Source organism: Phalacrocorax carbo, chromosome Z (genome assembly GCF_963921805.1).
Source record: "Phalacrocorax carbo chromosome Z, bPhaCar2.1, whole genome shotgun sequence".
In the NCBI taxonomy this organism is placed as follows: domain Eukaryota; kingdom Metazoa; phylum Chordata; class Aves; order Suliformes; family Phalacrocoracidae; genus Phalacrocorax; species Phalacrocorax carbo.
Genome location: NC_087548.1, coordinates 83,452,239 through 83,475,849, shown reverse-complemented (window position 1 = coordinate 83,475,849; position 23,611 = coordinate 83,452,239). Strand labels below are relative to the sequence as shown.

Genomic DNA, 23,611 nt, shown 5'->3' with positions numbered 1-23,611 from the left:
GTGCATATTGATGCCGATAACTTATTTTGTTATATGCAGCGATATCCTGTGCAAGTGATATATATATATTGTGTGTCTGCATTGTACACAGATTGTGCATCTGCAACACTTTCCGCTTATTTTAAGCCGTCTTTTGCGGATATTTGAGCCAATGAACGCAGAAGATGGGCACAGGCTAAATATGAGCTAAATAATCTCTTAGGTGGGGAGTGGAACTTGCTTTTAATTCTGAAATAAGAGTCTGAGTATCTCGCAGCAGCCCATTATCTCTGTTATTCAGTTGAAAAAAAAAAAATGCTGGGCTTGCTTATATGCGTGAACTACGCAGGGCAACAAGACCCGAAAAATTTCAGGTAGCAAAAGAGATCCTTTGCAAACAGCTTCGGTTTTGGAAAAAAAAAAAGGATGGGGCACGATTGTAGATAAGCAATTAAAATGGAGAAAAGCAATCTAATCTGTTACTTCAGGTAGAAGAAAAAGTATCCGTAGCGTGCATAGCACTGTGCAGTTAAACAAAGCCTTAGAGAACGTGATGAAGATATATGTAGGTATTTCCAGAGTTTCTGGTGCTGTCCGCGGATGTCGTATAGCGAGATTTTTTTCTCAGCAGATATTTGCAGCCCCAAGTGATGTTCTGAATGTGTTGGAATGGGTGTTTCAAATGGGGTTTAATAATTGCTTGATTGCTGGGCATCTTCAGCATCAGGCACACGAGTGAGTCCTTTTACCGATAAGGTCTGAGTAAAACAGAGCAGCACAATGTAAAAACCCGTATTTTTTAGTTTTCCTGTGAAAGATACACCTTCCGTGGCAAAAAGCGGTATTTTTCAGGCACAGGGGAAATGTTTGCAAAACAAGTGTGTAGAGAATGAAATTCCAAAGTCCGTAGGTTTTTATTTTTAGTTTGTAAAGCCGTAGTATTTAGGGACCGGAAAAATCAGAGGATGTCTGAAGTGTCATCTCCCTCCCGTGTCACCGAGACATTTTCATTTTACAGGCACGGTACTGAAGATAAGAGGTGGTTCTGTGTTGTTTTGCTAGGGGGACCTTTTCAAATTCCACGTACTGCTAATGTGGCAGATACCACGCAGCAATTAAAAAATGTTTTCCGCGACTTCATTCACACAGAAACGTTCTTCCTCTCCACGCGTCGCGCATACGTGGCATTGCCCTTCGCTCAAAACCTTCCGATCCTCTAACTGGCAAACTTCCATCACGTGCAAGGTACTCCCGTGCATTTTTTAAAAGACATTAAAGTTTATTTCTGGCTTTTTTTTTTTTTTTTTTTCTTTTGAGGTAAAATGGGGTGTTTAAACAACAAAGGCTTGATCAAGAGCTCCTCGACACTTGTGATCTGGTGCAGCAGTCTGAGGAGGGAATTGATAGAGCCTCCCCGTCCCCCTCCAGAAAAGCTGATTTTCTGTCACGTTTGTGTTTTGAGGAGAGGCTGCTGCGGGTGCGATGCAGGCGGCTTAGCACCAGGTTTAGTGGGGTCACCGTTTGAGCCCTTCTTTATTGCTGAAAGGGTAACGGGTGCTGGTGTTCCTAAGAAAAATGTGTAATAAAGACAAAACGATTAGAATTGTTCTGCTCTGCAGACTCTCGTGTTGCTTCCCACTGCCTCTCTTTCTCCAGAAAAAAAAATAAAATTAAAAAAAAAAAAGGCAATTGTCCTGTTTAAGTAGAGACTAAATCCTTATTTGGCTGGACAAAACTGATTTTTGTTGCATGGCGTGGAAAATGAAGAAGTAAGTTATTATTTGCGTTGCTTTGGATTGCACTTCTCTTGTATGTACTCGATACATTTTTATATTTTGCAGCATTCTGCTAAGTACAATCTAAGTGAAGTTTTATACTCTAATTGTGAAGCAAGTGCTATAGAAAAAAAGAAATTTGAAATTTCAATGTCACTATATTTGGTAGATTCGCATGAATCCGTGGAAAGGGATAGCAAGTCTATAGTTTGTAACTGCACAAAATTAAAATCAGTTATATAATGCGCATTCCTCGAGATACCTTATTTTGAAAGAAAAAAAAAAAATCTTTCTGCCTTCTGCTTCTCCTTCGTACATGCTGAAGTAACTTTTCGCAGTTTAAACAAATATTTCTAAATCAGGTAGCTCAGGAGACGCGTCCCATAGGAAAGCGCACCCGCTTGCAGCCGGTAAGCCACATGCCCACAGGCATATGCCACGGTTTGCTGTGCTGTGCCTCTCCCTGCCCCTATACATCTTCACTCCCGATCGCACGTAGCGCGCGTTATTGGTATAAAATTCTTAATAAGTTTGAGCGGAGTAATTTCTATAGCATCAAAGACCCATTGATGCTGGTAATGCAGGAGGTGTGTTTCAGCCCTTCCCCGTTTCCCCCTGACCTCTCGCACATCGACACACTCCCCTTCAATCATTCCTCTTCCACCCAGCCGTATCCCAAGCGAAACTTGCCAGCCTGTCAGCAGCAAGCACTCGCCGCGCGCCCTTGCGCGGCCACATCCCTGCCCTCCCGTTCCTCCAACGCCGGCGCGCCCCAGCCGTGCCCTCCAAACAGCAGAAGCGCCCGGGTCCCCCCCCAAAAAAAAAAAAGCCTCCGTTTTGATTTTAACCCTCGCGCCACGCAGAGGTAACGAGTAACGCGGAGGGGACGTCAGTCTTCGGGTTCCTCTTTTCTTTGGCTGGTGCCGTTCACGCCGCGCCCGTGCCTGCGCGGGGCCGCGCCCGGCTCTGCACAGAAACGCCTTTCCTCTGCAAAATGTAACGTTACCCGGCCAGCCTAACGCGTACCCCCCGCGCCACGTTCCCTGCATTGGGTTGACATCCTCGGGCACGAGGGATCGAGCGGTGCTACGGCAAGCAACCCTGTCTTTTCTTCTCTTCCTGAAAATAGACGTTGGCGTCCTTGGGCGTGAAAGGGGAAAATAATAAAAAATTCCTTAACGTCTGTAACATGTAACTGCGCTTCCACCCTCCTGCCTCCCAAACCGTTTCGTGCTTCAGGGTGGGTTCCCCTGGGCGGCAGCACCGTTAAGTCTCCTGAAAAAATATTTGTTGATAATAGCCATGGGTGCAGCATCTGCTCTAAAAAGTGGTCGAATTATTTCGGTTGCTGTTGCTAACTTTTCCAGAATGCTAAATTACTGCTAAAATCTAACGACAGAAACTTCCAAACCCATTTTTCACGGCTACGTTCTCAAATTAAGCCTAAATGTGTATATGCCATTTAGAGATTTTAATGAATCTTATGCAATTAAAGTTTCATCGGCAATTGTACCCTAATAGTTATTGTAAGGTGTCTAAATACGTATCTACTGTCATTCTGAACGCTGCGTTTCCAGCCATTTGTCTCTTAAACTAATGCATATTTGCCACCTTCGCTTTAAACAGGAATCAATTTATAATGCACATTGTAATCTTTTCGTAAAAGCCTAATTATGTACATCGCTTTTTAAAATGCAAGGACGGGAATAAATGTCTATTAATGCTTTACATGGAAAAACAGAATACAAACATCTTGCGATCTGAATATATTTATAAATAGTCGCTTGCACTTTTTATGCAAATTAAATTGGGCAGCACTGTCAGGGTTCAATTTTTTAATTTTTTTTTCCCCCCTGCTATTAAAAGAATGCATTATTTGACGTCTCATATATGTCTTTGTAATGTTCGAGGCTTGTTCCATGCACCTGTAACTGGTGCCATCTTGTATCGTTCTTTTATACCTTTTGTCTTTGTTTCCTTATTTTATTGCCTCTACTTCGCGGAAGACGTGAATGCTAATGAACATATGACGTATGCCGTCATTCACAAGATGAACAGATAGCTTTCTCTCTTTGTCAAATGTTTACGCGGTAAAATGAAAAATTAAACAAACCCAGCGTGAGTCTGTTGTAATTTCAGGTTAAATAAAGCACATGCTGAAGTTTTGTAGGATTTTTCCCGTCGGAGGGAAATTTTTGAGAGTGCGAAGGGATTGGTTTTTAGATCCCGAGAGTAAAGTTCAAGGTGATTTGTTAAAAGGCGTAGAAGTTATGTTACAAGATTGTTGATACTGGACCGTCATAAAGTCTAAATAGCGTTAACCTCCAATTAACAAAAAAAAAAAAAAAAGGGGGGGGGGGAAGATGTCAAAACGCTCATTACAGGTTTAATTATAATTTCTGATCGATTCCAAACCTTCTGACTGTTCTGGCCGCTCCAGTTTAGCCACTCGGCCCACGCCGCCCGTATCGCGCGTTCAGCAGCTCCCGTTAGTCGCCGTCACAGCGAGCGCTTCCGCCGGGCTTTGTGACGCCCGCGGCCGCGCACGGCGCGCGGCTCCGCGCCGCGGCGCGTGTCCGGGCGGCCCGCAGCGCTCCCCGCGCGCGCACGCGTAGCGCGGGCACGGGTTGCATGGGCGCGTGACACGCGTGCGCGGGCGGACGGGCTGCTCCCACGCGTGTACCCGAGTGGGGGGGGGGCTCCCCTCGCGGGTCCCCCAGCGGTGTGCTTGGGTGGGGGGCGGGGGGTCTCCCGGCAGCCGGTGACACTAGAGGGCACTGCGTGTCCTCGGTTGCAGCTTCCTTCTGGGACGGCGAGCTGAATTCTCCGATCTCACTGTAATTAACAATCGAATTCTTATTAAGAAAATCTAGGCTGCCTGATTCGCGGCGGTTTTGCTCGGAGCCTTCTGTTAATGTAACGGGTGGCGTCATCAAGCACTCGCAAACAAATACGGGAGCAAGCGTCCCATACAGTAACCACTTCTCTTCTTTTTTTTTTTCTCCTCTAAAAAGAAAAAAAAGCCTCGAAATGTCATTCTTGGCAAAGCCAGAAGGCTGAGCTTGCCCTGCGATGGGGTTTAGATCCCTTGCCAGCTGTGCTTTCAGCCAGCAAGCGTGATGCGCAGCGTTAGAAACACATTGGGGAGGGTCCTGAAGAGTTAGGGCGATTTATTTCGGCAAAGGTCAAGGGAACGATAAGCAGGGGACGAGAATAGGAAGTTTAAAGCGTGCACCTTCGGTGCGTGTAAAGCGCGTATCGTTTACATGACCCTTGGAAAAATGTTTTTTAATTACGGAACACTGAATCACCTGAGTTGCTGTTCCAAGTAAAAACGTGTCTTCCATTCATCGACCCTTCCAGTAGTGTCATTTTGGGTGGGTTCTACAAAAGAGGTTGGATAGTCAGTTTAATCAGGTTAATAAAAGCAGGCGTCATTCCACAAACATCAGAAAGTTAACACCAGTATTACCATTATATCAAAATAACGACATCCAAGCTCGTTCCCGTTAGCTCATCCGTGTCTTCTGCGGTCAGCAGAGCGCTGCCGCGAGTGCTGCGTGCTGGCCAGACCGGGCGGTCGTCTTTGCTGTGAAATCCCAGCGCTCAAGTTCAAGAGATTAAGCCCTGTGGTTTAAAGCACCAGTTGCTGCTGAAGCTGCCGTTTGGGATCGGGCCCTTTATCAAATCTGTTCTGATTTTTTTTGTTCCGCCTCTCTGGTATTTAACCGAAATATTTCTTTGCGGTTGTCTGCCGCTGACTGTCGGTGAGCGTGGAAAATTTCTCACGCCAAGGGTTCGTAAGTGCCTGTGGTTAACAGCTGGTTCGCCTGATCCCTGCAAAGGGCCTCTTAGTGGAGGCGGTGGGTGTTTGGTGGAGCTGAAGGTTTTTCCACATATAGGTTCTAAATCTCAGCTGTTTGACGCTTCATGATTTGCTTACTCAGGAGAAGTAATTTTTGAATAAACTTCTGAAAGACCATCCTAGCCAGAACTCACGGCCATTGAAAGGCAAGCCCTTGTAACGATAGGTTATATTTTGTGCAGAGTGAATTGAAAGTACTTTGTTTTAGTCCGGCATAATTGCTCGCAAATATCAAAGTGTTTTTGAGCCATTCTGGCTCTTAGCGGTGTATTTTCAAACAGTACAGCGAGTATATAATTTCTGAAAAATCCTCCTGGAAGTCACTGCGCAACTCCAGAGGACAGTGTCGCGTGTTTATCGTAAATGTGTAGGGCTTCTAATTACTTCTGTGTAATCACGTCGTAGTCTTGGACAGTCTGGTCTCCTGCCTGATGTTTAGTAATAGATCTGTCATTTAAGGGGAGCGAGCATCCCCCAGATTTGCTTTATCAGTTCATAAGCAAAAAGAAAAGGAAAAAATATTTAATCAATGCGGAACGACTCTTTTCTCATTCACCATTTTATAATTTGAAATCTTATTTTGTGCGTACTAACAGTCTACAAGCAGCGAGATGCCAGAACTGCTATAATAGGATTTTCCCCCTCCTAGCGGGATGTTGCTTATGGCTATAAAAAGTTAATTTCAGATCCTGATACACTTGCATTAATTTTTGAGACGTTGGCTGAGAGTAGTACAGCGAAGAACAACACAAACGCTGCGCCGCTGTGCTGTAGCTAATCATTTATTACCTCCAGCCGAAAGAAGCGGCGTTAAAGTGCAGGCCACAATGTCTGCGAAGAAGAGGTAGGAAAGAGGCAGAAAGGTCTCCAGATTTCTTCCTGAGGGTCTTGAGAAGAGGACCGAGAAGGAAAAGGAGGAACAATAGCTTCGTCGTCTCTTAGAGGCTATTTAAATGGGTCGTGACGTACTTGGGAGATCCTGTTGTGCGTTAAAATAATATTCGGTGATGAGACTGTAACACTTACCAAACCGTCCTGCTTCTGAATGAGAAAACACATCTTCGCGGTTGTTTAAAAAAGTATGATTTATGTATGAAAAACAGGCGATTTAGGTGCTTATCGTCTGGGATACGCCCCGCACCTCAGTGGTGCGTTTGTATTCTTTGGAGTATTTGCTGACAAAAGGAGCACGGCGTCTCTTCGTTTGCCAGCGAGGGATCTGTTGACTCCACAGCTATGCAAAAACCTCTCATCAGCACCTATTTTAATCAGCAAGAACTTTACTATAAATCATTATCAGAAAAAGCGTTGTGCTAGACTTTTATACCAATACATTTATTTTGAAATTAATAGGGAAAAATAATACAGAGCCTGTGCTTGAGATGGGCTAATAAGCGTGCCCATGAGACTTTCCTTTTTAAGCGCTAAATGAAAGCTTTTGCATTGCTAACAGGCTACAAAAGTTGCTTAGGTAATAAGACTCTTTTTCTCTTATCAGTAAAAAAGAAAAGGGGAGGGATGGGATGGCTCAAGGGATTGGTAATCAGATTACAAAGTCTTTCACTTCTAGGTCACTGGTTCAAATCTGCCCCCTGTTTAGGAGTGACCAAAAGCTGTTCCCAGCTGATGGCTTTTCAGTAGCCTTTGTGCAGCGCATTAGTGATCCATACCCAGTGTCTGGTCAAAGCCACTCCTAGCCGTTGCGCTGGGAGCCTCGGCTCGGACCCTCGAAGCAGGAATAAACGACCCGCTCACGCATCGAAGGGTTTGGTGGTTTATTTTCCAGGAAACAATTTTAATAAGTTAGCGGAGCAGTGCAGCTGAATCTGCACTGTCACAGCTGCTCTGGGCTGCAACAGCAGACCCTGCTTCCCAGCACTGCCACTGCCGCTTCCCACTAGCATCGCTTCGTAAAAAATTGTTACTGGCTTACTTAAGAATTACACTGATATCTTATAACTTGAGCCGCGTGGTATCACTCCAATTTACTTCTATATTAGGCTGGAATAGATAAAATCATAATTGAAAAAAAAAAAAAAAGAACTAAAAAGAAAATTACTAAATTTGTTCATCTTAGGAGAAATATCATACTTATTAGTAAAATTGATTTTGACATATAGAGTGTGAAAACATTTTTATTGATGGTTCTAGTGCTGCAGTAACTCTGTGGAAGCCATGAGACTGCAACTTTGGTAGGCTCTCGTGCTGTACGTGACTAATACCCTTCAGTGCGCTCAGCTAAATGGTGAAGAGTTTTATAAAATGAAATACTGAAAACAAGGGAAAACAGAGAAAATTCCCCAGTACCTGCAAAAGAGCCCTTTCGAGTGTACATTTTCTAGTGCCATCTCTTACCGGTGCTTACTGTCAGATATTTAAATGATAGGTTTATAGACTTTGCTCTTGTCAGCGTTTTGAAGTGCTATGTTCCTTAAGGTAGGGGAGTGCTAGAGGACACTTGCTATAAAGGGGATGTAATTTCTGGTTCATTAATACGCGAACCCGAAACGACGACTGTCTGCTCTGTGCGCTCCGTACGTTTCTGTGGAGATCACTCTGACAAGTTAGAGGTGTCTGTAAGTCCATAGGGATGCACACAACCCATTACAAAACTACGACTTCTTCCCCAAAACTAACCAGAGGAAGACCGTGTTCCTCCTGCGACAGCAGGTGCGCTGCACGTACGTTGCAGGGGAGATCTTTGTACAGAACTAGATATTTCATCGCTCCTAAGTGGTATTTCATCAACCCAAGCCTCGTTGGATCAAACCTATCGCATCAGCCAGCTCCCCTGTTACTTGCACACGCTTTGGAATTTGTGGTAACAACTCCACCTGGATAAATAACGCCCGTGCACGCACGGAGCAGAGCTTGGTGGGGTGCCAGCGAGTGGGGTACGCGGCTGCCACCTTTGAAACTGAAACTGAAAACACGTGCCGATAAAACCTGTGTACCGCAACACGTGCGCATTATCTGTGTTTTGCAAGAAGTGGCTCAGGTGAGGTTTATTGCCACTGGTTTCACACTTGGCCTTCCGCGGCCAAGCTAGCTGGCTTGCGATGTGACCCCCTCCAGAAACCACAGCAAATGCAGGGGGCGGAAAAAAATCCCAAATTATGTATTAATGATGCAAAACACACCATCGGCACCTAATGCTTTGAAATCCGATGACCTGGAGATCCACGGAGGAGCCTCTGTGTCCCACCAGAAGGCTCAGGGTGCCCCAGCCCCTGCAGCAGCCGTTCCCTCCGTGTCCGTGCACCGGGGCGTTCTGTGAGCTGCTCGCAACGTTTTGCTCGAGCCTGCTCGCACCTTCATCTTCCTCCCCATGAGCAGGGGGCCGATCCAAGGTTAGCAGTACAAACGGGTGAGGGTGAAGGACTGCCAGCTTCATGGGGCTGTTCAGTCCAGGAGCGCAGGTTGGTCAGCCAAAGCCATTCGTTCCAGAAGTTCACACAAAGGTTACAGGGGGATGAAAAAAAAAAAATTTAAACAAAAAATAGGCAGCACAGCTGCTCTTAAGCTTGAGAAAGCTTCCTTTCAAGCATGGTGTGAACCTTCACTCCCTTTCCACGGGGGAGGCTTGTTTTGTTCCAGCAGTTAGCTCAGGTCCTCTGCTCCAGGGCTGCACCGGAGTGCTCTGGGAGTAAACAGGCTCAGGGTGGGCTCAGCAGAGCAAGGTTGCTCTGTACTTCAGGGTTTTTGAGTTTAATCGTTAGTTTAGAAAGGAATTTAGTTAAACCGGGGTAGCCTTCCAGCACGGCATTTGTCCTGGAAGAGAATGATGGTTCTTGGTGCAGCTTAAAAGGACCTTTACATGGCTCTAAGAGCATGCGTATGGATTGAAGTGTGATTTAGCACTATATGTGTTTCTCAAGTACGTTATAAACTGATGCACTCCACTGGTGCCCCTCCCTCCCAAAGCTTTCAGCTTTCTGTGTCCAGTGAGTAGCTTATCTCTCCAAGTGCTGGAGGTGAGACCAGGGCGTCGTAAGAGGACAAATCCAGATGTCAAGGCTCCAGAGACAGGAGCCGTGAACAGTATTTGGTGTCGTGGTCCAACTACGCGACGACTTCCAGCCGATGGTAGGGGTACAGCCAGACTCCCCGTGGTAGGGGGTTGCTCACCGGGACCCCGCTCTGCCCTGGGGAAGCTGTGGTGGTGGTGCTGGTGGTGAAATAGAGAGGTGGAAAACCTATCCAGGTGCGTTTCATCACTGAAGAGGACTTTGGAGGAAAAAGGAGCAGAAGTAAAGCTCGCAATTGCTTTTGGTTTTAGCATTGCTTATGAACCTTGTGAGATCAGAGGGTCACGGGGAATATCTTGCTAGTGATGTGTAATGGTTTGGAAATAAACACCAGGGGTGGCTCCAGCTGCCTTTGATCTAACTAAATGGCTATTATGTATATTCTATTTAACTTATTTTAAAATTAGGCAAAGAGCATACAGGAATGCTTCTCTGTGTGCTAGATGCTTGAACTTCCAACTGTGTGTTCGGGACCAAACAAAAGGAAAATGGTTCTCTTTCAAAGAGCTTATCATTTGGTAGATATATAACACAAAGCAAGCATGAAATGCTGTGGGAAAGAGGGACTGACTTCCTACCTTAACCCATGTTTTTAACGTTTTCGGGTTTTACTAATGAGGGCCAGAATTTGCACATTTCACACAGTGTCTTTTGGCTCCAACAATATCTGTGAATTTTATTTTTTTCTTTTTAAGTGGGACTTCTTAAGTCAAAAACAATGAGCTCTTAGCTTAAAAAGATGGGTAAGTAGTTAAATCCACAGCAGGCTTTCTTTCAAAGCGCACCAGAAACTTTGGAGAGCGCAGAAAGTTTATCAGACGTCACTTGTGTGTTAGAGCAGGGCTGGCTGATCTTGGCGGTCCCGGGGCATCCTGACACCTCCCCGGAGATCCCGTGGTCGCAGGACGAGGCTGATGTTCCTTCAGGTCCTACCCAGTGGCCCGAGACGTTCTCCACAGCCACCTTTCCCAGCTGGCTGCCCCTGCGGCGGGGTGGGGGGGTGGGGGGTGCCCAGTGCTCCCCGTGCCATCCCAGCTTGCCCGCTGGTTAGCGGGCCCGGTTTCAGGAGCCAGCCAGTGTGCCTCGGCTGGCAGTAGCAGGAAAGCCTCTGCCTGGCGACCTGGTGCAACCACCCACTGCAGAGTCTGATCCAAAATTTTCAGGGTGATTTCTCCATTTCCTAACAACCACGAAAATAAACGTGCACCACTCTTAACATGCCGGAATCTCTCATCGAGGCTTGTGAGTACGACAGCTCAGGTTATTTCACTAAAGAAGAACTGCATGTGATAAATTAGTACCTTCCTACATGGGAAGCTGGGATTTTTCAGTGCTTTTGTGCAGCATCGATTGCCCTGACACGTAGGCACAACAGCACTCGTTACACTAAGAAATTACACTCCCCGTTCTTCTGTTGACTCATCACTACCTGGCATCGCTTCTCTGACTAATGTCGTAAGTACTCGAGGATGATTTGTGGTATTCGGCTGTCGGGCTGATGCTGAGGGCGATGCGGAGCGAGTAGCACATGGGTCTCCTGAGGCATTACACAGCAATAAATGATGTGAGTGAGCTTATGACCACACGGGTCCTACATCACTGAGCAGGCCGGGAGGATGAACGAAGGAGGACTTCATGGCAGCGAGACAGCATCCTGGCCCCCCACTCTGTTTCCGTACCCGGGGTGCTGAGGTGCAGGATGTGTGTTGATGCTCTCCAGATGTGCTGGAGAGCCCATCCACGCCCAGTGCTCCCAGAGGGTGGAGGGTCTGGGCTTCCTTTGGCAGTACAGCGCAGGACACGGACCAGATGTTTAATTATGAATGTGTACTGTTTATGAGAGCCTGTTCTGTACTCTGAATTGGAAGATCTTAGTATGAACCGTTTGTCATATTAGATTAGTTATACATCCTTCAGGCTGCTTCACAAAGCCCGTCTGCATATGAGAGATTTTCTCCTCCGTGGAACCTTCTTAGCCTTGCTGCTACTTCCCGTCTCACGACTGGGTGGAAAACCTTGCTTGATATCTGATGGCGTGTCCAACGTCAGATAAAGAGCCCTGATAAAAAATTACCCAGTACTTCCCCTTCTGCTTTACTGTTTTTTCAGACTTTGACGATGTCTGTGATACTGTGGTCTGCTTGGCATAATTTGGTTCTCTGCTGTTTGGTGCACGGGCTGTTTCGGCGAAGGAGCGTGCGTGCGTGTCGTGGTTCAGCCCCAGTCGGCACCTAAACACCCGGCAGCCGCTCGCTCCCCCCACACACCCCTGCGGGATGGGGGAGAGAATCGGAAGAGCAAAAGCACAAAAAAACTTGTGGGTTGAGATATGAACAGTTTAATGATTAGAATAAAATAGTAATGGTTAGAATATTGATTATGACAATAATAATAATGATAATATAGTGAAAAGGGAAAAAGGGAAAAAAACAGAAACACAAGTGATGCAACCGCTCACCACCCGCCGACCGACGCTGCCCATCCCTGAGCCGCGATTGACCCTCCGTCCCCCAGCCAGCTGCCCCCAGTTAACACACTGGGCATGATGTTACATGATAGGGAATGTCCCTTTGGCCAGTTTGGATCAGCTGCCTTGGCTGTGCCCCCTCCCCTCCCGGCTCCTTGTGCTCCCAGCAGAGCATGGGAAGCTGGAAAAGCCCTTGACTCGTACAAGCGCTGCCCAGCCACAACCAGAACATTGGTGTGTTACCAACATTGTTTTCATACTAAGTCCAAAGCACAGCACTGGGCCAGCTGCACTGGAGAAAATTAACTCTGTCCCAGCTAAAACCATGACAATGTGGCGGCAGCATTTTAGTGGGAAAGAAGAAGGAAGCTGCTGCTCCTCTCTTGTCATTGCCTGCAATAATAAATCACAATTTGCCATTCCCTAACCGCAAAGAGAGTTATCTCCATGAGTTTGTGTGACCCCAAAAGTTTCAGTTTACATACCCTCTTGCTCAGAGGCCTTGCCTGTGGAGAGACTTTTCCTTCCCGAAGTTACTGAGAGGTTGCAAGAGTCAAAGCTGAGGCTTCAAAGGACAGGAAGAGCGAGTGTTGTCTTATGCTCTGGCCGAAGTGGAAATCCAGCTGCCTGTGTTTAAATAACAAGGGCGTCAGACTCCGTGTCCATCTGTGAGGTGCTGAGCTTAACACTCAGCTTTTTCCATTTTCTTTTTTTTTGTTTTGTTTTTTAAAGTCTGGCCTTTTAATAAAAATTAATACATAGGCTGACATGTTTGCGTACACACATGGTAAAATAGCAGCAACTGCTTAAATAAATACTTGGTCCTTGCTCAGCCAACACCCAGAAATCTGTGGAGGATTTCCCCCTCTTGATGGTAAACCAGTCCAATTCTCTCTGTTTCTCTAGGTATAAAATGAAATATAAGGAAACTATTTCACTGAAAAATGCACCAGCGTGAGATTTGCATAAAGCTGTAATAAAAGTTTTCCTTGTACCATTCAGGCAGAAGCAATGAAGAAGTAATGCCATTTTACCCTGTTGTATTTGATACTTAACATGTAAAAACAGTTATTTACTTGATTGTTTCACATTCATTTAACTAATATGATTGTTCACTTGTAGACTGAGTTCTGGATTTACACATTTATTAAAACATGAGAAAATTACTTCCATAACTTACTTCAGGCCACGTTTTTCATTAGATATGAACCATTACCTTCGTGATGGCAAAATATCAAAAAAAAAAAAAAACCCTCCAATGCCTTGTATCATTTCATTTTCAAGCCCTGTGTATTAATGGGTTTGTTACACACTGATTTTCAGGAGCAGTTTATTTCAACTGATTTGTCATCACAAAGATTTAAGATTGCTGTATTTTATTTAACTTTATCTGAGTAAATAAAACTCCAAGAACCTGCATATTCTGGCTCAGGGCTTTTCAGAGGTTTTCTTCCCACCTGATGCAAAGGAGGAGCCCAGCAAGACAGGCTAAGAGTAAATCACTTGTTGTATTGATCCGTTTTACATGCATACTGGTTGTTTAGATACAGCAAAGTCAGTCCACTGTAATTTAAAAGATGTTCAGCTCAAGCAAGTACCATAGGAAGACCATCTCTGCTGGTGTAAGAAGGGTGTATTTCTGTCCCGCCCCGCATCCTAATCGATTTGAAATCACCCGAAGTAACAACCTCGGAGATGTTGACCAGGCTCAAATCCCCAGGGCTGAAAACGGGGGCGGCGCGGCGCCCAAGTGGGGAGCAGATGGGTGTCTCTGCCCTGGGGCAGTCGCATCCCTCAGGTGGGGGGGGCCAGATGGCCGAGGTTGGCAGCAGCATCAACAACCCAGCTTCTACCTGCTGCCACCCTTCAGTGGAGCCCGTACAAGCTGCGAGCTACCGCGGCGAGTCTGTCAGGCGGCGACTGGAGGAGTCACCGTAACTCAGTCATCTGTCTGCACTGCGAGACCCTGCTCCTCCCGAGCCTGGAGCTTCTTACAGTCCCCATCAGCAGCAAGAAGACTGGCAGGGTTTGAAAACTTACTCATATTTGGTCACCAGTAGGTCTCAGGTGGTGTTCAGCACCTTGCTCGGGTGCGACGGGGCACCTCTGGTACAACGTCAGCCGTGCGTCACTGCTGGGGGTCAGCGGTGCACCAAGTACTGCTCTCAAACGTTAAACCGTCCCTAACGACTGCAAGATCAGGCTGAAAGACCGTCACCCAACATACATTCAAACAAGGAAACGTGTTCAAAATGGCGGCTTGTGATTTGCCCATGCTCAGAGCTGACTAGGGCTGAGAAAGTCTTTGTGAGAAGCTGAGCCCAGGCTAGCAAGTCTGGGGCAAGAGGCTGAGAGCACGCCCAGTTTCAAGCAGAGACACCTCTGCTTTTTATTCCACATAGATCTCGACCTTTCTTGATGCTACAGCACTTTGAACTTCTGGTCATGGGTCTAGATGGTTCTGATTGAGGTAGTTCACTAACAGTTTTTTGTTTATTATTTTATTTATTTATTTTATTTTACCTTATTCTTTCATTTCAAACTAGGCGTGGCACTCAAATAGCTATCCCGTGCTTCCGAAATCCAGGTGAACCAAGAAAAAGCAAAGCTATGACTTACAACATAAGGTTTTACCGGCAAAGGTGTATCAGCTGAAAGCCAATGTCTCCCAGCCAAGATAACTGTGTCAGCAGAACCTCTAGTGCAGGTTTTGTGTAGCGGTTCTAGCAGAGGACAGAGGAGTGCTCTTGCTGGCTGAGCTCCTGTCATTTGGAGAGGAGATGCAGCCTCCTGCCAGAAAACCTCCGTCACCTCTGTCACGAGGATGCTCCTGACACAGGCGCGTGGTAAAGCCAGAGCAGCGAAGTACCTTCTGCTGTGCCGGAGGTTTAGGCGTGATGATGCGCTCACACCACCTTCCACTGCCCGAGTCCAAATTAACTGTGAACACAAAATGAAACACAGTTCATTTAATTTCAGTTCATTCTTACGAGCTACGTGGATGGCTCCAATATGATTTTCCTGGGGCTCGTGTACTGCAGTGGACATACCCAATCTACCTTTAAACAACCCAGCTCAAGTATCAGATGCTCTTCAGCATTAGTTGTGCCACGTACTATACATGCTAACTTAGGCTTCTTCCTGGCAGCATGAATTGGCCTGTTTGGAGCTCCATGTTCCTAAGAACAGACCATTTTTGTGTTCGTATGCTAGAGGCAAGCCGATGTCTCCCTGCTGCAGTCAGCACCATAGGAACATCAGGTTAAACTGATCATGCTTCACTCTCTGTTCCTGGTTGAGATAGGTGGGAGTTGTTGACCCTTCAAAATTTTATTTTCACGTCAGTGAGAAGTACAGAGATTTTTGCAGCTCAGATCTCCAATTCTGGGACGGCAGACTGCTGCTGGCAGGAGGCAGTACTGGCTGGCTGACGCCAGCCAGACCAAGCTGCTCCAGACCTCTTTCCTGGTTATCACTGCGGTTCTCCCGCAGCCCAAAGATAAAACTCTCAGCAGCCTTCACTGATGAGATATCTTGAGATGCATTAAAACAAGGGGTTGGCTTTTCTTCTCTTTAGTAGAGCTTTTGATGGGAAGAGGTTGACCAAGGTGCCTTGTCTAACATACATTTCTGGTCTGCAAGGAAACTACCTGCAGAATGCCGATGTTTTGTGCTCCGGGCGGTGGAGGATGCTCCTTCCACCAGCTTCTTTTGGTTTGAGCTGTTGTGGGTGAGGTGTAGTAGACCCATTGATGGATCTTTACCCACAGGGTACCGTACTAGTTTATGGTATATGTGATGGGCTTTCCGTTGAACGGTGAGGCTTCATCCGTACTAGATAAATTGCTGGGAGGTGTGTGAGTGAGGTGAGCCAGCATCCCAACCCGCAGTCACCTATTAGCACAACCGCCTGTGTTTGGGAACTTGGTGTTCTCCATGTTACTACGGGTCCTCAAAGGCTTTCTTTCTGTAAACTCTCTGTCATAAGACCCTAGGGACAAGAGAAGTGGGAGAATTACATTATTAAGTTTAAAGTTTTAATAAAGCTGAAGCCTGAGGCTTTTATGCTAGAGAGCCGTGAGTCTTGTTTGCGCTGTTCACAAAATATTACCGGTGGAATTTTGTGTACAGAGGTTTTTTTGCTGGTTTTTTTTTTGCTGAGCTATGCATAAGGGAGGTGACCCCTATGCTTTTTTAATCTTGAGTTATTTTAGAATTAAGTATTTTTCTAATCATGATTGATTTTAAGAACTTACATTCCCAATGTTAGGTACGTGTGGAAATTTTCAGTAGAAGTTCTGCAACAGAAATTGTTTTACATTGTGAACTGTGACAAGTCCTAGACTCCACATGCTCTAAAGCAATCTGTTTTAATATGTTCATGCATTATTATTACTGTTGCAGTGTGGTTTATTGCTGTAGAAAGCTATCACAATTGTAGACGTAACATCCAATAGATCTTTGAACAAAATATCAGAAAGTACTCAGCTGTGGTCGTTCCATGATTGTATCTCTGCAGATATTTTCTTTTGCTGTTTAAAAACTGCTGTGTATCAGATGTTTTGTCTACTGCAAGCAGGGATTTTATCACATGTCTGAATTAATTTAGGGAAAATTATTCTTGTTGCTAATTGAAAACAGGAACTCGTTTAACTTTGGATCATTTATTATTTTTGCTATATGCTGTTCAAGTGTAGCTGCTCTGTAATTCTACTCCCTATTGAATAATGTTTTGTGAAGACTTGAGGATCTAATTCCATTTTAAGACGCGCAAAAAAACTGAGAGTATTTCAGAAATTCAGGAATTCTACCCAGGAAGCAGTGAAAGGTCTTGGGAATCCCAGACTGACAAACTCTCACTACAAACAAACAGAATTTTGTGCTTCGTGGTGAAGAGGAGTCTTTCTCAACTGAGAAGAGGCATTAGCTCAAGTGCTAGCACTCAGATAGACCAGCTACTTGGTTTGTATGAGCCTGAGCAAAAGGGGAGTTGAAGAGGACCTTGAATGACCATAGACACGTACCAGGCTCCAAAGAGAGTACATTAAATTACTAACAAAGAATCTGCACATCCTTCCAAAAGTGTTAAATACAAATTGCTCTCTCGCACACCATTCCTGGCACATAATTTCTTCTCTCTTCCCACCTACCACTGCTTTCACAAATATTGGAGAGCCCAGCCGATCCCGTTTTGATCCACCAGAACTTACACTGCAGATTTGTTTCACTGTTGGAAATCATTGAGGACATTCGGACAGAGGCTTCCAGTTCAGTTTCCTCTGAAAGGAATTCAGTTTGCGTGTGCCAAAACCTCTTAGAGGCTCAGACCAGTATGAGGCAACTGGAGACCAGTTGGCATCAAACTCATATTGCTCCAAGCCAAATGCTTACTGAAGACATGCCGATTCAAGCCCAGTGCATACCATGTAAACACCATGCCGTAACTGACACCGTGATAGAAGGCAGGGGAATAGATTAAAGGTTTTTCCAAAAGTTCAAGAGAAAGTAAAATTTGGTGTCGTTTTTTTATTACCAATCCATTTTTCCTCATACCTAACTCCAGGAATCTCAGAGCATTAAATATCCCCCAAATCCAAAGCGATGGAGGTTGATTTGATTGTCTGAGCCGGTAAAAATTAAAGAGGCGTGTTTTAACTTCCTTTTACCTTTCTCAGAATTTTGGATTTTTAGCCATTTAAAATTTGTTAGAATAGGTATAAAGAGTGTGCAGTCCGTGCTGCAAAGAGTTACTCCCACAGGCCATTTACCTGAAGTCAAGGATATTCATGGATTTTCATGTTTGCCGAATCAGACCTTTGAGTCACCTCTCAGCGTACTGATGCTTTCAGTTGACAAGGGTGCTATGCTGTAAAATATATACCACAGGTGTATTTTATCATCTGTTCTAAATACATGCATACACACACTAAATATATTGCGTATGTAATATATATAAGATGTTTTATATGCATACAATACAGATAATTAAGGTACCAACCTTTTGTCATCATAAAGTTATGACAGTGGTGTAATACGAACTTTCAGAGGATTGTCGTTTAACCTGACAAACGGTTTAGCAGTAGAACACTTATTAAGTTGACCAATAAATGGGTAATTAATATATATTAATTTAAGGACTGTATTTTTAGTGGGTTTCAAGTTCTTGCTTATGTAAGTGATAGAGTTGAATGCTTGTGCAAACAGATAATTCATGTTTTCCCTTCTGAAGAGAAGGAACAAATTTTCAAACACTGGGATAGAGACAACTTTCAGAAAGGTGCCTGAATGCTTTCTACCCTGTTGCAGCGAGCACAGGTCTATGGCTTGCCACTCTAAGGGGATCAAATATAAAGTAGTGACGCTATAAGGTTAATAAATTACAAACCCAAACTTTACTGTGGCTACAGAGAAGGAACACAACAGGTAGAGTGGAAATGCCTGAATAGAAAAGATGGTTGGGAAAGTCTAGAGTGGTGTACTGAGCGAATGAGAGACACGAGAACGAGTTTAGCTGCCAGAGAAGTGCTGGTTTACCCACTTCTGACTATAAATGGATTATTGGAAGAAGAAGAAGAAGGAATGTAAGGACAGAGTGGGCAGAGCCATAAGCCATCCAGTGAAGGGGGGCACAAAGAGATGGCTTCCCACAAAATCTATTCAGCTAAGCATAATTTAAGGTTTGCAAATCAGCATTGAGCAAGGAATTAAGTAACGTATATTCAAAATTTTCATTCATTGAATTGTATATTCAAATTATTTAATCAAAGTAATAGGCTGTGAAAGCTTCCTGTCTATGGAATTTACTGATGTACAAAGAGTATAAGGCATAAAATGAACTTTAGACGAAGTCCTTAGATCTTTGTTTGTAATTGTTCCTTCAGTAAAAAACACCATTATCGTGGAAAAAAAAATTAATTTGTAGGATTGTAAATAGTCTGTGGTCTATTAAGTATCTTCAGTTTTACTATATCGACTTTAAAAGACTCTAGTGGCTGCGTGGAATAAAACTAGTTCTGGGAAGTGTAAATGATGCATCCCGTAGCATCCTTCCCTTGGAATTTGGTACAAGTCTGTAGCTGAATCAAATCTGAATGGCAGCTGGGTGCTACATTTGTGTTGGATGTTAATGTTTTTCACTCTGAGAATTTTATTCCGCTCACTTAAATCTTAAATTTATGTGAATCTTTTAGAAAAGATAAATAGGTTTGAACTGCGAGCTATCAATCCATTTAATCTGAAGCATTTACTGAGTGTCGAGGCTTCTTGCATCTTCTTGCAGGGTGAATTGTCATTCCTGGTAAGAGGGTCTGCTGCTCGAGCATCGCCTGGATCTGTTCCTCTTGGATGTTATTAGTTAATGTCCTGTGGTAGCAGAGAACTTGAGCTGTTATGGTAGAAGCTAAGCATCCTCGGTTTGGCATGCTCTGTTGTGACACTTCTGTGTCACTTAAAGATGGCCATGTTAGACGTCTTGTTTAAGTGAAGGTTATACCCTTGATACTTTCTCCACTTGATGTATTGTTTTTGTCTTTTTCTCTCCAAGTTGGCTCATAAGGGCACGGACGCCTACCAAAACTTGTCTTCTGGACTGGTCATAGAGAAATCTGTAACTGAAGCTCAGTTAATCCCTCCGATCCCTCTTTGCTGCTGCATCCGTGAGCCCTTGTCCTGACCCCAGCGCTGTGGCTGAGTTATCAAAAAACCTCACATTGTCAGCCTCGGTCTCTGTTGATCTCTGTGAAGAGAACACCATTCTGCAGGCACCCACAAAGCTGAGCAGCCATCACCATGTCGGGTGTCGCATGTTATTCCCATATCATGTATGACCTGAAAAGCGAAAACTGTGTGTACCGTGTGAAGAAAGAGTAGGGAGATGGTGATTGACGGCTGCCAGTTCTTCCCTGTGCGTAAGGAAACTGAGAAGAGCAAACCTGAGCTAGGTCTAGAAAGGGAGGAGGGAACGGCACGCCTGTATTTCCTTGTGATTTGAAGAAAAAGGTGATGTTCTTGGATGAACTGGATGGCTGGTTTTTGGAACAGAAGTGTGGGACACAATAGCTTGAGAAAAGACTGCTCTTCCAAAGGAAAGCATTTTTTTTCCCCTTGCTGATCATTAGCACTGCTTCTGAAGACCAGCCAGAAAGTCATGCTGGAACACCACTAACTGGTGACGATTTTAAGCTTCCCCCAGCATGTAGTAACTCTGAGTAATTGGCAGGTACATGCGCTTCAAGGACAACGGCATTTTTGCTCCTTTGCCCATTTAAGTCACAGCGTTTTGTACAAGACGGTGCAGCCAAATGCATGCTGGAATGCACAGTACTAGTAGAGGAATATTAGTATGTATGGCGTGTTTCTAAAACTTATTCAATATACAGCAGATTTAGTGTGAGCTGGGCACATGTAGCTTATGGTCTTGGTTTTAGGTACCATCTCTTTCAGAGAGCTTTTTTTCTGGTAGGATTTCTGAGCCACTCTTATGGCTTTTATATGGAAGGGAGGGCCCAGTCCCCTAACCACACCGCATGTGGTGCTGGGTTTAGGAGAAGCCTGGGACCACAAGCTCCTGACAACCTAGCAGGACCTGCAGCCCTTCAGCAGAAGTCCTTTCTGCAGATGCTGTCCTGTTTAGGGAAGGAGGGTGATGCTACCTCACCTGTTATGTTAAGGTAAAACAGATGATTCATTGTGATGGTGGGTAAGAGAAAGGACCAGATGCAGCCCTCCCAAAAGCACCCTGGCTTTCCTCTGCAATCAAAGGGTCATCTCTTTGGTGATCATCTCATGCACATAGTTCTGCCTGATAATGGGAACAGTAAAGCTGCAGTCTGAAAACCAATATTTTCAGATGTTTGGCAGATCTGAATGACATTTGGGGCCTGGTGTAATTGTAAAGAACTGAATGGAATGGAACAGAAATAGGAATAAGGAATAGGAATAGGAATAGGAATAGGAATAGCATAGCATAGCATAGCATAGCATAGCATAGCATAGCATAGCATAGCATAGCATAGCATAGCATAGCATAGCATAGCATAGAATAGAATAGAATAGAATAGAATAGAATAGAATAGAATAGAATAGAATAGAATAGAATAGAATAGAATAGAATAGAATAGAATCGCAGATGAGAAACTCATAATGAGTCCAAGTTCTGCGGAACCACGCTGGTCAAAGGTCTGAGTGACTCAGCCCTTTGGGAGGCAAAGCATTTATCAGTGCTTGAGATGCCCAGGTTTGGGGAGGGGGATTGTAGCATCAGTAAAAACCTTTGTTTTGAGGCTTCACCTTCCTCTGGAGGTTGGGGGTTTCATCCCCAGTTTAGCAGAATCACTGCTGGTTCCTGCAATGGCCTGGAGAATGTGTTGAGAGATTCGCTATTGTTACATACGGTTTCATAATGGAGGGAGGTTTGCCATCTTTATATTTACAGTGACATTTAATGCTCAGTATCAGACGTTTGGCTGAAAATGTCAGTATTGTGTTACAGATGAAAGAAGTTCACCCTCTTACAACAGACACTATGTTGCCTAAATGTGTGATTTTGTCCCATACACACGTACCTGTTAATGTCCATTCCTCCAAATATTCGAGGTATTAAATGTACCCCACGGGAGGGTAAAATGATGAAAAAAACAGTATGCAGAGTTTCTTCATATGCCCAAGATGTCCTAGGCTCAGCTCAGCTCCTGAGTCATGTAATACTGACATGACCAAAGACACAGTCCTGGGGCAGGTGAGCACCTGATTTCGTCTGGAACAGGGAGCTCCGTGTTGGCATTACCTGGCAAGTAGCGGTGGATGTTTTTCCCTTAGAGTGTTAATTCCATTACATGATTTTAAAATACACATAATGTAAACCAAAACAAAAAGGCAAGATGCGATAATTCAGAATATCGTACGGCGGTTATGGAGAATTGCAAGTAAGCGTGTTTGGCCAAAAGGGTTTACATGTGTCGTATTTTGAGGAAGCTCGGAGATGCTTCGCGTAAGGTATGGATAAATGCTACTTTTGTGTCAAAAATCTAGATCGAGGTGTTTGTTTTGTAGTTTCTGATGCAAAATGTAATTTACCCCCTTGTAAAGGTCTCCGTCAGAGCAGTGTTTTCGGAGGTGCAGCCTGTATGCTGATCGGCAGTTACCGGAGTGTGAACAAAGAATGCCTGGTTTTAGAAATGTTGTGTATGTTGCCATTTACACAAAGGGAAGCTGAAAAAAATACAATAACTTTAGCGCAGCAACCACGGTGATAAAGACACTAGTTGCGAAATGCTGGTTTTATAAGTATAATTCATTATACTTTCTTTGATCCAGTGTTACAAATTAGGGTCACTCGTGTCAGAAGATTAAAACCTTTTTGTCTCTCTTTGATATCAAACTATTCTTTCCTAGTCCCTTTTATCTTGCAGAGCAGCGCTGAATTCCACAGCATCTTTGTCAGTTCGCCTGTGTTATTTGCAGCAATCATTTAATTGGTTTTAGAACTAATATTATTTAGTCATATTGTCATTTGCAGCAACAGAGGCTCTTTAATATCCTGAAAATGTTGAGAGGCTTCAGCGTTAGCTGGGTAAGCGTATGTATAAGAGAGACCACAAAGAATTTTGGGACCATGGTGGGAGTGCGAGGTAGCTAAATTGGATAGAAAAAGAAAAAAAACCCATACAAGTCAAAGTAAGATTGTACATCAGAAAAAACTACAGCAATCTACTGAAAATTAGTAGATGATAGTCATGAGTAGCTTACAGTGAACCGCGGGTACCAGCTTCCCTGAAGCACAGAAATAGGAACTTGGAGAAGCTTGTAAAAGGTGTCCTCAGGGAATCTTCCATTTTTTCACTATGATACCTTTAATCCTAGAATTGTCAAGCCACATGGAAAATAATAGGACTGAATAGTTCAGTCAGTTAAAAGTTAGTATTATTTCTTTTATCAAAAATATTAGGTCTTTCTGTGTTTCTGGAGCTGTTAGGATTTGTATAAACTTTAAAACAAGTGAAGTCAAGTATTGAACTTGTATTGCTCTTTCTTTTTTAATTTAAGATCATTATCTGTGACTAAGCAGACTCTATTCAATAGAAAGAAAGAACTTAAAGCCAATATTTTTTAACAGATGATTCAACGAGAGGCAGAAGTAAAGAATAAGGTAACTGCTGTGGCGTTGACAGACTCTGTGCACAACGTGTGGCATCAAGAAGTTGGGAAAACTATTCGAGAGTGGATGCGAGAGGTGAGGCCGGGTTTTTTTAAAGAGTTGCAGTATATATATCTGTATATGGCTCTCTAAACATGTCTTTGTCTGCTGACCTCTTCCATTCCTTCAGGGTATGAAAGACAGCACATTACAGAGCTGTGGAAATTGTGTGCCCATACCAGCCCCTAAAATAACCGAGATTAAAGCCGTTTCTGAACTTCAAAGATAGCAGTCAAAATAATAAGACTCGAGTCCAGTGTTTCTTCCTGCTGCACAGCGATACAGCCGCACACACCAAGGCAG

General features: G+C 44.3%; 1 protein-coding gene across 2 annotated transcripts in view; it reads left to right on the top strand.

Annotated features, from left to right (window-relative positions):
- ARB2A (ARB2 cotranscriptional regulator A) overlaps positions 1-23,611 on the top strand; it is a 282,286-nt gene that overhangs the window by 180,159 nt on the left and 78,516 nt on the right. For both annotated transcript variants that reach the window (XM_064437772.1, XM_064437773.1), the window contains one exon: positions 23,228-23,344. In XM_064437772.1, the coding sequence (XP_064293842.1) occupies positions 23,228-23,344 (117 nt within the window). The remainder of the gene's footprint in view (positions 1-23,227; positions 23,345-23,611) is intronic.